Source organism: Morone saxatilis, unplaced genomic scaffold, assembly GCF_004916995.1.
Source record: "Morone saxatilis isolate NCDOM2014 unplaced genomic scaffold, NCSU_SB_2.0 Contig0, whole genome shotgun sequence".
In the NCBI taxonomy this organism is placed as follows: domain Eukaryota; kingdom Metazoa; phylum Chordata; class Actinopteri; family Moronidae; genus Morone; species Morone saxatilis.
The window spans coordinates 4,198,274-4,211,690 of record NW_023339650.1 but is presented as its reverse complement, the minus strand read 5'-3'; the positions used below and the strand labels follow the sequence as shown (position 1 = coordinate 4,211,690).

General features: G+C 42.5%; 1 protein-coding gene across 1 annotated transcript in view; it reads left to right on the top strand.

The window, feature by feature from the left end:
• The window catches only part of LOC118320709 (ras-related protein Rab-18-like), a 9,615-nt gene extending 7,642 nt beyond the window's left edge, over positions 1–1,973 (top strand). The window contains exon 7 of the mRNA XM_035651758.1: positions 49–1,973. Within this exon, the coding sequence (XP_035507651.1) occupies positions 49–464 (416 nt within the window). The 3' untranslated portion in view covers positions 465–1,973. The remainder of the gene's footprint in view (positions 1–48) is intronic.
• The last annotated feature ends 11,444 nt before the right edge of the window (positions 1,974–13,417 follow it).

Below are 13,417 nucleotides of genomic sequence, written 5' to 3'. Positions count from 1 at the left end.
TTTTCTTCTTCTTCTTTTTATTTTTCCCTCCACGCTCTGTTCTCCCAGAGGCGAGTGCTAAGACCAGGGACGGCGTCCAGTGTGCATTTGAGGAGCTGGTGGAGAAGATCATCCAGACTCCCGGTTTATGGCAGAGTGAGAGCCACGGTCGAGGGGTCCAGCTCACCGACGAAGACGCGGGAGGCGGATCCTGCGGCCGGCTAACTGCTCCCTGGTCTAGGACAAAGCACACATATCGCGGAGCGCACACACACACACACACACACACACACACACACACAGGTGCAACCATTAATACCACACAGTGTCACACCCCTCCCACTGTGTGCTGTCCTGAGCTGAGCTCCCTCCTCAGACATGAAGGCAGTGGAGGTCTGACTGCCTCCTCTCCGCTCAGCTGTAAGGGTCGACCGTCCATGCGCTCTACCTGTGTTCACACACACTACTTTTTGCACACTTTCTAGTAATAACGCTGCGCTAAAATGCAAACTGCAGTTCAGCCTTCCTCTTAATGGAATTTGAGTGAGTTTTTTTTCTCTCCTCTGTTTTATTTTGAGTTACAGTTTTGTGCAGTTTCGAGGCCCTTGGTCAAAATATTAACCGTTCTCAGTTCCTACTTGGGATTTTAGCAGTGAGCAGAAATGAGTCCAGAAGTATAAACCAAAGTTAGTCAGGCATATGGCTAAAGCTCTGAAGTATGATAATGAGAATGGAAGAAAGCAGTTTGACCAAGGGTTTCTCTCTCGTCTCCAGCATGCTTATTGCCCTCGGAGCACCTTGCCTTAGCGAGCACATGTGTATCAATGCAGGGCCGACTTTCCTCCAGTGTTTGTCTTTCCTCCACTCCGTCCCGCGCTTGATCCCGATCTTGCCCCTCAGACTCTATGAACATTATGCTGCTTATGGAGAAGCTTATCAAGCCAAGCCATCTTGTATCCCATCTCAGCACTCTCGGCCGAAGGTTTGGATCATGTGTCTCTGTTGTCCACACAACTGCCTCATTTTTTTCTCCAGAATATAATAGAGTTACCAAGCGTCTGGAATGACGTTTACTACTTTTATTGACTTGGACTTCAAACCTTTGGTGTGTTTTTGAAGAGTGCATAAATCAAAGAGATTGGCACCAGCAAGCTTTCCACTGGGTGCCCAAAGAAGAGGGAACCTCTTAAAATTGCACGCCTTTGTTGTAACGAGTTGCTTTAATGGAGTGCGACTTACTGGCACTCCCTCGCTCAGACAGATAATATCAGTAATATCACTAGCTCTGCTACGGTCTTTCATATACATCCCTCTGACTGGACAGAGACAAAGGAAAAGTGTTCAATATTAGACGGGGCAGTGAGTCATAAGGGTGTTTCCACTGAATTTGGAAAATCAAAAGAAAAAGCTGTGTGCTCCACATTGCTAATGGATTTCGCAGTACTCCTATCTCTGTGTTTGTATCCCAGAAGCAGTTATAAATGTACTGTACCCCTGACCTCTGACCATGTTTGTAGTATTCGAGTGCTGATGTGTGTTCTGGGAGATGTAGTTCTGAGATGTTGAAACAGGGATGGTGAAAAGGACATGGATTCAAGCATGTCTTATCACAAATTGAATTTTTTTAATCTCTTTTTAATTGCATGGGAAACTCTGCGTGCCATTTTATGTTTGTTTGTCCAGTGAACGGCCTTCAGGGGCTCTTTTACTATAAACACTTTAACTTATATTTAGCTGAAAATAAAGCATTGCATACAGGTTTACCATTGCAATTAATGGTATAATAAACAAAAAGGAAGTAGGCTTTTACTCATTAAACTGGTATAGCTGTCTTTTTGTGTTCAGAAATATGTTGGAACATGTATACCTTTGTAAATTGTGTGCATTTTAGGAATTTGGTGGGATAATTCCTGTATGAATTGTAAAGCTGAATGTATACATATTTCACTACAAGCTGTCCTATGTAATAAACTAAATAAAATTCTTTTTTAAGTGAATATTTTGGCCCCGAGCTTTGTGTCAGAGTTGTTAAAATCTGTAACTTAAAGAGCCAAACGAAGAATAAGTCTTTCTTAGTCATCACTCTTCAGCTGTCGTTGTTGCCATGTTGGAAATGTCACTGTTAGGTGATGGGTCTTTCACTCAGCGCCCTGCACATTCCTCTGTCCTCAGAATACGACTTGTGTTTAAACAGTGTCCGAGGAACCCTCAGACCCCAGATGTGTGATCTATCTAAATCATCTATTTTGGCAGACTTCTCAGGAAACGCCACCACGGCCATAACTCACTCTACCAGTGCTTTAACTGGGATGTGCATAATTCCTGGGCGATTATGAAAGGGGTCGGGCTGGCAGCGAGAGCGAGGACTCTTCCCTTGTAGCATATCCCTCATCTCCTGCCGCGGTCCAGGCAGCCGTCTGGAAATATGTCTCAGTCAAACAACAACGGAGGCATACAGCGTAATAATGCCTTCATGTGGTCCAACCATGTGCTGAGCTGCCGCGCTGCTGTTTCCTCGTGCCTACACTGGAAAAACATCAGCTACTCCGAGGGTTGAGCTGACTGATCCTATATTTTCTGAGAATAATTTACAAAGCGGGTCGATTCACATTCCTCTTACTGCCACATCATGAGAATTTGGACAGTGTGTGGTAGCATTCATAAATCCCCCCTTTACTGACCTTTATAAAACTGAACAATGCTTCTTATTTGGTACACTGGAAATGTCATTTCATGCAGAATTGCATCCAAAAGGAAAAAAAGTTCCCTCCACCCAAGATGACGTCTTCAAATTGCTTGATTTGCCCACCAACATCCTGCAATAGAAGGAAATAATCAAATTTGAGAATATGGCACCCGCAAATGGTTGGCATTTTTGCTTGTTAATGATTTAAATGTTTCCGTTTCAGATTGATTGTTGACAACATTGTTGCAATGCATTGTTAGTTTAGAGTTTTTTAGTTCCACTCTAAGACAAAAAAAGTTATTTTGTATATTGCACTCGTCTCATCAGCAAAGTTGAATTAGACATTGTTTCAGAAGAATAACATAGAACAATGGTTCCCAACCTTGGGGTCCCATTCCTGTGGGCAGTTGAAAGAAGTTAACCCAACTAAGTTATAAAAATCCATCCTGGGGGGCAGCATTAAAGAATATATATGTTCCACAAAAGAAGTGTATTTAATTCTTCAGATGTTCCTCTAATGTTAGATTTTTTAAATCCCTGTAATTTATTATTCATTTTTCTTAACATCAACATACAAAGTGTTTACAATGACAATGTGATGTTTAATACATACGTTTACTGTGTTCACCATCTAAGTTTAGCATATTAGGATGCTAGCATTTGCTAAGTAGCACTAAACACAAAGTACAGATGAGGCTGATGGATATTTGTCATAAATCTAAAGTATTGGACAAATTAAAAATCTGGCCTGATGATAGCGCTACATGAAAATAAAGTTATTACAGTTCATCCTGTGGGGGACATGAATGTCTGTACCAAACTCATCTGTACTAACCATCCGGTAGTTTTCAAGACATCTCAATAGGTAGACAACAGTCAGGGGGCTTCGATCTCTGGGAACAAAACATTTTAAAAATCCTTGCTCTGTAAATAGTTCTCTCACTCTGAAGCTGCTCTGTATAGCAACTTCTGATCAAGCTGCATCAAATTCAGGTTTAAATGAACAACTTCAGGTTAGCCCTGCCCACTTTTGGTTGAAGCCACACCCTTATCCAATTTAAGCCACGCCCGTTCTGTGTACAGATACAAATACAGGTAATTACAACAGATAATGTTTTGCTCACAAATATATGCAACTAGTGGCAGTAGATATTGCTTCATTTTAGGACAGAATGTTTCACTGATAGTGAAATACTGAGAGTATTCTGGTTCCAAGTACCCCTAGCTGCACAGCAACAACAACAAACTGCAATGGAGTTAGGCTGTTGTGGAGACAGAAGGGAGGACTAAACACCCTTTGGCACATCCAGACGTAGTAACATGCCAAACTCCCCATCTCTGGTGTCCCGCCCCACCTTGTTGCCTCAGAAGCCTGTGAGCAGCTCTGCAGGGGCAGCTCGATGGGCTGCTTTCTGTCTCGCTGTCTGCGTCTGAGCGTTCAGCCAGGCGCTAAGCTAACAGAGCAGATCTGGCTCTCATTAACACGAGTCTTGTCTCCCTGCTCCTCCTCCGCCTGCCGCAGCGGCGAGCCGTATGGATTAGCGCTCAGACGAGCCCCTCAGGAGAGCAGTCATACTGTCATGTGTAAAAATGTTACGAGACGTCGGGCATCGTTTCATAAGGTGTTGGGTTTCCAGACGTCACTCACTTTGTCATGCTCATTGCCGGTTCGCTATCAGGTAATTGTTTTGCCATGCTGACTTATGAGAGCGAAGAAGAGAGTGAGAGGATGATTGGAAAGATCATCCTCCGCCACAAGCACCTGACTTGTATATTGTAGTGAGGAACTAATATGTTCGCCATAAGCCTCTGTCAGCCCTGTGATAATGAGAAAGTGATAGGGCTGGGTGATGCTGAGAGATGCAGCAGGCCCTCTCGGAGTTCACTTTAACAGAGTTCTTGGACAGGGCCCTCAGGTCTTGGGGTGAACAAACACAATCAAACGTATCTTTCCTTTTACTCCGGACGACCTTCCGTGTTCTGGACAAAAAGACTCGGAGGCACCTGTAGGTCTGCGGACTGTTTCACTGTTTACTTTCTGAGGTGAGGTAGCGGAAAATGTCCCTTTGCTCCCGCTCTTTCTCCTCTAAAGTTAGCCGAAGCCGAGCTCTGGCCTCTCTTGGGTTACCACAAGGAGACTGTGAGGTAATGACCGGCGTGCCCAGAACTGATGGCTGTGTCACTGCAGGTGGAAACACTTTGATTATGTGGAATCTTGTGTTTACACTGTTGCACCCGTTTGCATTTAGACCCTTTTGACATTTCATCAGGCAACTGGAGCGTCCTGTCTCAGGACCCTGATCTGTTTTGAGCTGTGTGACCTGCTGCAGGCCTCAGCATCCACTGGGTTACAGAGGAGTCAGCCCACCCCCCCATTCTTGACTCACTTTGACAGTCCTTAAACCTTCTTGTGTGGGCCTGGCAGAGTATTTTTATATTAAATAATATTCAAGCTGAGGAGGCTACCTGAATGGTCGTAGTGTTAAATGTGCAGAGTAAAAACATATTCGGGAGTCCTATCAGGAAATACTATGGATCCTGTCAACACGGAGGCTCACCTACATCCTCAGAAGCAGCAGGCCTGTATGTGTACCCATCAATCACACCAGGCCCCTTTAACTTAATAAGAACAAGCCTCGGGTAAGCAGGAAACCTCTATCCTTGTTTGGTGTGAACCTCTGCCCTCGGATCCATGTAGGTCAATTCAGCTAGTAATAGAGCTGTAATCGAGTTTCCTCATATTTGATACTCTGTCAATCTAATTTAAACATAAATGATAGTATTGTAACCTGTTCTTGTTATTTTCAAAAACATGGCGCCCTGTGTACATGCCCTAAAGAAAGCAGGAGAGAGAGACTCCTCACCCTCAGAGAGAAAACTCCTCGCGCCGCGGGGGTTGCTTTCATCCCGGCCTCGGGTTACTGTGGCAATAAGCACGAGGGCCGAAGACAGACCGGCAGTGGGGGGCTGCAAACTGTAGAAACAAAACAAAAAATGGAAGGATGAGTAACTTCATTCATCATCCTACCACCCATAATTCCCCTTGTTCACGGTGCTCCCGTCCCGTGTGGCATATCTGTGGCCACACGCCGCCTCCCCTTCTCAGATTCTGCGGCCGTGTCGTCATTAAGTGTCAGGACGCCTGGCCGGATCTCACTCGCGCTACCGCTACAACATGGAAGCAAATAACCATGTACTCAGGCTTCTATAATAAACTAATCACTTTGTATCAACACGGGCTGGGTGTAAGCTTTCCACATGCCTCAAACATTTTCATGGACTGGATGCATGCTTCCACTGCAGTGCTTGGCTCCCAGCGAAAAAAAAAATCTACATTAATAAACCCCCGTTTTGGGTGAGATGATTGGCATGTATAGAAACAAATTCATTATTTTGTATAAATAATCTGGCCCCTGTGTTGTAATTGCACTGCTTATTATTCTTTGCCAAGCTGATCTCGATTTTGGGGTTGGACCAGAGAATTTGTTGTAAACCACCAAGACTAAAGACCCCAATTTTACTCACTTTGAAGAGACAAGGAGGTCTAGAAGGCCCTGGAAGATCCGCTTTTTCTTCATCAGAGCTGTTTTTATTCCACCAGTCCAGACCACAGCCAGGCAGAGTTCAGGGACAGAGTTCAGAGGCTGAACTTTTTGACACTTTCTTTAGGTCTTGCAGGGTCTTGTAGCTCGAGGCCATAACCATATTACAGGTCCACGTCACCGTGTTTTTTTCCTGACTGTTTGCAGTCGTTTGTGCCTTGGATGTAACCCGAGTTTAGGTTTATTACTGCAAACCACAGGAAGCTCAGGCTCTTTCACTGCGTAGTGGACAATTGAATTTGAAAACACAAAGCCAACCTCTACATCTCCCACCCTCCTACCAGCAAGCTAAAGTCAAATAAAGCTCTCTCTGAGGAAATCGTACCCGGGTCACACAAACACAAGATACTTCACATGTACGCAGGTTTCATTTAATTCAGACTGTGTATATCCACTATCCACTTTGTCGCAGGATTTCCTTTCAATCAGATTATGTAGAATAACAAAGGTGTGACAAGTGTTTTGTAATTACATAGCTTGCAAGAGACATTTAGTGGGGTTCAAGTACAGGTACTTCTGTCTGTCTAGTATCCTGAAAGAGGACATTGTTTGATCTCTGGTTACTCAAAGCTGCATAGAGATCAGGAAATGTGGAAGCAGGGTTTTCTCAGGGTTGTCTTAGTCAGCATGGCCAGAAGTACACAGCAGTTTAATCTCTGTTGTCGTGCTGAATAGGTGAAAAATGGCAAAATTACAAAGAAACTGCAAATCTGGCCTAAAAGATTAACAGATTGTTCAGATTAAAGTGGAAGTATTGAGTAGAAACAAAGAGATTGTTGATGTTTTGCTTTATATAATTCTAAGCAGTCACCTAGCTACAAACAGAATTATTTTTTTAGTTCTCTTGACCATTTGAACAAATCAATGAGTTTATTAAATGAATCAACAATTTAATATATGTTTAATTTAAACACAGCTTAAAGCTGCAGTAGGTAAAACATAAACTTTTGTCAAATGTGCTGAAACTTTCAATGTACCCTGACAGTAGCACATTAGACAGATTATCTGTGAAAAAATCAGGTTCTTCTGGCTCCTCCTAGTGCTCCTTTTTTCTTGCAAGAATCCACCAGGCCTGGACAAAAACAACCAATGAGAGCCAAGGCAGCTATAAAGACGCTTTTGGTTTTGGAGGCCTGAAAATAGTTGATTGCTGAGTTTCATTCCCAGGGTCCCAAAGCATCTGTAGTGGACGCCCTGGGAATGAGACTCAACAGTCAACTATCTCTCTTGGCTCTGATTGGTTCCTTTCCTTCAGGCCTGGCAGATTCTTGAAAATAACATGAAGAGCACTGCAACGAGCCAGAGGAACCTGATTGTCTCATGTACTACTGTCAGAATAAATAATAAATGATTTTTGTAAAAGTTACTGCAGCTTTAACTGCATGAATCCACATTAAACCCACCAGAAACTATGTTGATAGTTCCTGCAACGCTGCTAACTAAGCTAGGCTAGTTAACCTTATAGCAGAACTACTTTAGCTGTTGTCTCTGTCATGATGCGGTTAGACTCATTTATATGTATTTATTTGCATGTCTCTTGTCCATTTGAACCAGTTAACAAGTTTAATGAATTAATCCATTTAAGATATAACTACACTCAATTACATGAATTCCATCAGCCAGAAGCCAAGTCAGTATTGCTGACACTGCTATTGCTCCATCACGTTTTACTTTTCCCCAAAAAAACATTATTTAACTACATTGCTACTGCCTCATTTATGTCAACTGACAGGTAATTTAAAAAGTGTAATTAGAGGAAACAGGTTGAAAAAAGTAAGTACATGTAGCTTTTAGGCTAGCTAAGGTACAGTTCTTTGACAAGGGTTCAGGTCCCTCAGGTCTTGGGGCTGAACATTGTAGTGTAGTAACTGTGGATTAGCACAAACTGATTTATTTATTTTGGCATATTTTTTTTTTGGCATAATTATTTTTATGTGACAAAAGAAATGCCATAAAGTCAGACTGTGGTCGTAACTCACTTTTGACTAAAAATGTGGTCAGTGGCTATGTAGGGCGATGCTGCTGTTGGAATTTATGGAGAACTGTTTCTGATTGTTTGTTTCAGATGTGAGAGGACACTGACACCTTCAGATGTCTTACACTTGCTAGCCAGATGTGCATGCATGTGGGCATTCCTTTATGCCTGCCTGCATGCAATGTCTTTGTGACTGTCTGTGTGTGAAAGTAGTGGGGTGAACTGGTAGCTACAGCACTGGGGCAGCTATTTTGTCTACACCTCACCACCTCCAGTTGCAATATGGCTCATGTTATTACCCTGCTGAGCTCAAGCTTGTCTTAACACCGACTGCAGAGCTCTCTTCTCCTCTGTCTTGCTTTACATCAGCTTTTTCAAACATCGTTCCCAGAGTGGGCTTGTAATAAAAGACCAACCCTCCCACCACTGCTTTGTGCCCTCCTGGGGGTGTGGACAGATAGTGTAACAGTGGTGTGTGGGTGTAGCATGACTCGGCTTCCCCACAGTTCTAACCTTGGCTCGCACGGCCCGGAGCAGCTTCCAAATTCACTTATGGTGCTGGATGCCTGGGCCCAACTTCCCAGCAGGCAGCGGTGCTGCTCTCAAATATTTACATTCATCCAATCAAGCAGCAGACAGTAGCACATATATATTTCAGTGAGGTCATGAGCTGCCATCCATTACCACCTCCACAGTGTGGAGATCAAGGACTAGCTCCTGTCTCCAGAATAGGCCAGATTTAAAAGTTATAACTGTTGCAGATATTCTTCTGCTTCATCTTTCTGTTTCTGTTTCTGTTTCTTTCCCTCTCTGGTTTTACATAAACCCCCTGTGGGGATCAATAAAGGCAAATCTTATCTTATGATTATATGCTCACATTCTTGTGAAGAGTTAGATAATGTTTGTAGAATACATATGAAGCTACAACCAGCAGCCAGTTATCTGAGCTTAGCATAAAGAATGAAAAAAGGGGGAAAGAAATGGAAGAAAGAAGTTAAGGCAACCTGCGTCTCTTCAGCCCCTCTCTAGTGGCTACCCGTGGCTTTGACAAAAAATTATATGGAAATGAATAAGGGTTAAAAGAAATTAATTTGTCATTATTGTAGGCATAAAGTTATTCTTACATTCTCCAAAATCTGCAGCTATTACACACCGAACATTTGTCTACCTGCACCTCTAAACCGCACTAATTAACATGTGTTGGTTTTTTTTTTTAAGAAACAAAAACCTGTGGTTTCACAGGCGGTTATTGTTTCAATCTTTATGCCAAGTTAAGCCTTGTATTTAACGGGCAGGTTTGAGAGTCTTGAGAAAGCAAAATAAGTTTATTTCCCAAAATGTCGGTTCTCCTTTAAATAAGCTGTTTCTATTAGAGTATACAGTATCTTATACCAGTGTGAATCTGAGTTACTTACACAGAGTGGTAATAAAAGAAGACAACACATGTATTATTCTTCCTGTGCTCGATGCACTCCCTCTTGTTTCAGACACATTTTTGTTTCAGTACATAGGTTTTGACTGAACTGATTTGTCTCCCTAAATACAAACCAAATGGTCCATTAGGCTTTCTTTTAGTTGCTGTATCTCACTGGTCTCCATACTAACTCTGGCTCAGCCAAGCTGCCGCGGGTGCAAAAATTATGACACTTGTCTCAGGTGAATGGTGTAATATTTACTTTCTGTCATGGCAACACACTGACAGGTTCTAAGTTGCATATACAGTGGTGTTGGTTGGATGCTTCAAGATGTGATCTGCTGCCACTGGAACAAAATGCAGCTCCATGCAGTTTTTTGGATTCACTCAACAGTCAGGTCTGTGTCACATGTGAGACAGAAATCAGACTTTGGACACTTTCTGCTGTGGTATGAATACAACTTGCCATCTCTGCATGCCCCCTTGTCAGTAGTGCTGATTCACAGAATGGCCTCCTCTCCGTCCTTCCAACAGCCCTGAAATGAAGCCCACAATGGTCACAGCCAGGCGACTCTGAATGAAAAGGATACTGTATGTGACCATATATGTCCTCATGAGGTGGTCCCACAGCCATTTGCACCCAAAAATGGGTATAAAGCGTGATGATTAAACTTAGAGGAAGAATTCAGAGTGTTGCACAGTGTGTGCTCTGTAGGCAGTGAAAGGGCCATATTTTCCAAAGGCCTCGGGAGGTCTTGTGCGGTCCTTGCCAAATGGTGCTAAAGTCACGCAGTGGGCTATAAAGCGCTACTGTACACATCGTTGAGGTCTCCTCCGAGGCAGATGAAGCACGGCTGAAGATGAGGCTTCTGTGTCCCCGAGAAGAGGAGACCGTGACGAGGTCCACTCTAGGAACTGGACTTGGTTTTGGAATTGAAGTGTCTGGTTTGGCCAGTGCTCGCATTTGTCTATTAGTATCAAATACGGCCAGGATTTGGGAGGAACTGATAGTATTTTTGATGGAATTTTCCTTCCTAATATCCACTGAAGAAGCAACTCTACAAATCTCCACAGGCTGAAGTCCGTGTAATGCGTGTCACTAGTTCCTCCTGTCAGCCTCTCCTTCCAATTAATAGGAAAACTCTATATAACTCTGCTCTATCTGATTAATCAATGTCATTTCTGATGCCGCTGATGCTTACTCTGTTCTGTACCCTAGGAGGGGCTTTGCTGTTGCTCTCCTTGCCTTAAGCTTTTAATGAATGCACGTTGAAGGGCAGGGAGGTCTCAGAACAGAGCCATACCGCCAAATATAACATACTGCATTTGGGAATAAAGTTTTCTTCTGACAAAAGTGGTCCTGACTGAAATTTATTTATATAGTACATTTCATACCCAAGGCAAAGTGCTTTACAGAGTTCACGAGCAAAAACACAAACCAAACAAGAAACAAATGATAAAAACAATCAAATTAGACAGGCAACAAAAAATAAAACAGCACAGAGTAAAAATGGCCAAAAAACAATCAAAAGCACCCACACAAAGATTAATAGTTGTAGTGCAGTAACTAGTTGTAGTGGAGCTGTTTAAAAAGTGGGAAATATTCCGTCTCAAATGTAGTCGAGTAGAAGTATAAACTATCATAACATAACATGGAAATACGTACCTCAGAGTACTTTTCCTGGTGACAGGTTACTGTAATGTTGACAGGATGCCTAAGGTATTCTCACCTATTATCTATTATCGTTTGTGTGTTATACATTGAATTGCTGTAAATAGTTACTAACTTTTTTATTTACTGAATTTAGGGCAAATTAGTTGCAAGTGTATTTCTGGTATATTATTATGCTGTCTATTTGTCTGTATTCTGACAGTAGTACATGAGACAGATAATCTGTGAAAAAATCTGGTTCCTCTGACTCTTCCTAGAGCTCTTAATGGTATTTGCAAGAATCCACTGGACCTGAGAGAAAACAACCAATCAGAGCCGAGCAAGTTAAAAAGACGATTTTGAATTGGTTGCTTGAAGATAGTTGATATTTGAGTCTCATTCCCAAAACACCTGTATTTGACTGAAGCAAAATTGCTTCTCGCAAAGCAAATAACTGCATTAAGTCATTATTTAAAAACACAAGATCAATATCAATGAGAAAAAAAATAGTGAAAGTTTCAGAAAATATGACAAAACGTTTTTTTTTATAAAAGTTACCTGCTGCAGCTTTAATGTCTGAGAGAGTAAAGGGGGTTTGTTATATACATACGCAAACACGCATCTAAAAATAAACAAAGCTTTTATCCTATACTTTCTATAACCTTGTACATTTATCAACAAATCATAAATGTCACTAAAACGGGTTTGACAGTAAACACACCACCATTATTAAGCTCTAACATCAGACTTAGTTGATGATCAGTAACAGTTGCTTTTCATTATGGTTTACACAGCGTGAAAACACAACACTATTCTGATTGCAGATGGCTTAAAAATGTGAATAATAGTTCACTCGTAAAGTGCATGAAGTTTGGTAATTTTTAAACTTACAGCCAGTGAATGAAGATAAATTGGTTCTATGGAGGCAGCATAAAATAGATGAGATGGTCAGATAATATTTCTAAAGTGTGATATTCCAGTAGAGGCATAATTTGAGACAGTTAATCACTGCTCCCAGTGTTAATGTGAAGACAGTGTTTGATGCAGCAGGTAGTCAACCCAAACCTCCTGACTTATCTTTACCCAGCAGCCCCTATACCCACTCTTTCTGGCCAGGATTATATGTCTGATAAATGTCAGGCGACTAAAGCAGAATGGTTGCAGTGAGTAAAGTCGTAACCCGACTTCATCAAACTGCGAATCACCCATGACGAGATCGTGAATCCAGACAGCTCCACTCCACAATTTTACGCCTAACATGTGTATATATTTTTCTGACTGAAGGGGGAGGGAGGAAAAAAAAATAAAAATAAGAGTTCCATAACTAACATCTGGAGGAATGGGCTCCTGCATTGGCCGAGTGTGCCCATTCGATTCCAGATTTATGGTAACATTACAGCTTTGGCTCCGGCAATGTGAGGCCTATTTATTTGCTGGCCTTCAAAACTGGCGGCCACACTGATGCCATGCTGCCTGCCAGGTCTGCAGCCTCTCATTCCGCTCACTATGTCTCTCTCCCTCAACCTCCCTGTATGTTTAAATATCACAATATGCTCTTATAGAATGGTAAAACGTGTGTGTTGTTTAATACCACTCTGCTCTGTAATGCCATCCTTTTAAAATATGTCTTGGGAGTTTCACTAGGTCTGGACGCACGGAGGCCCGCTTTGTGTGGGATTTTTCCATATGGCGATGAAGGGGATCGTACCCACCACCCTGTGCCTTTCACACACATAAATGTGTACACACACATAGACACACACAGAGCACAGTCAGACATGCGATTGAATCCCGTCAACAATGTATCTTTGTGTTCCCAAACACAAAGTGTTAACGTGAGAGGACCTTCCAGTCTCTCTCCAGGCCTCGCTCGCTGCCAAACCACATTCCTCCGGCAGCTGCCATTTCTTACATCTGCTGCATTGACGTGGTTTCGCTTCACTGTAGTGAGGAATTTATTTAGCTTTTCTGTGATGAAATATTACACAGAGACACCAGGCCCTGCTCTCCTCTATGTCTTATTTGTGATCCCCCGGCTGTCATTATGTTATGAGTGGTTGTGGCTTCTGTTTTACTCTGCAGCCTGCCCGGTGCTGCTGCTGCTGCTGCT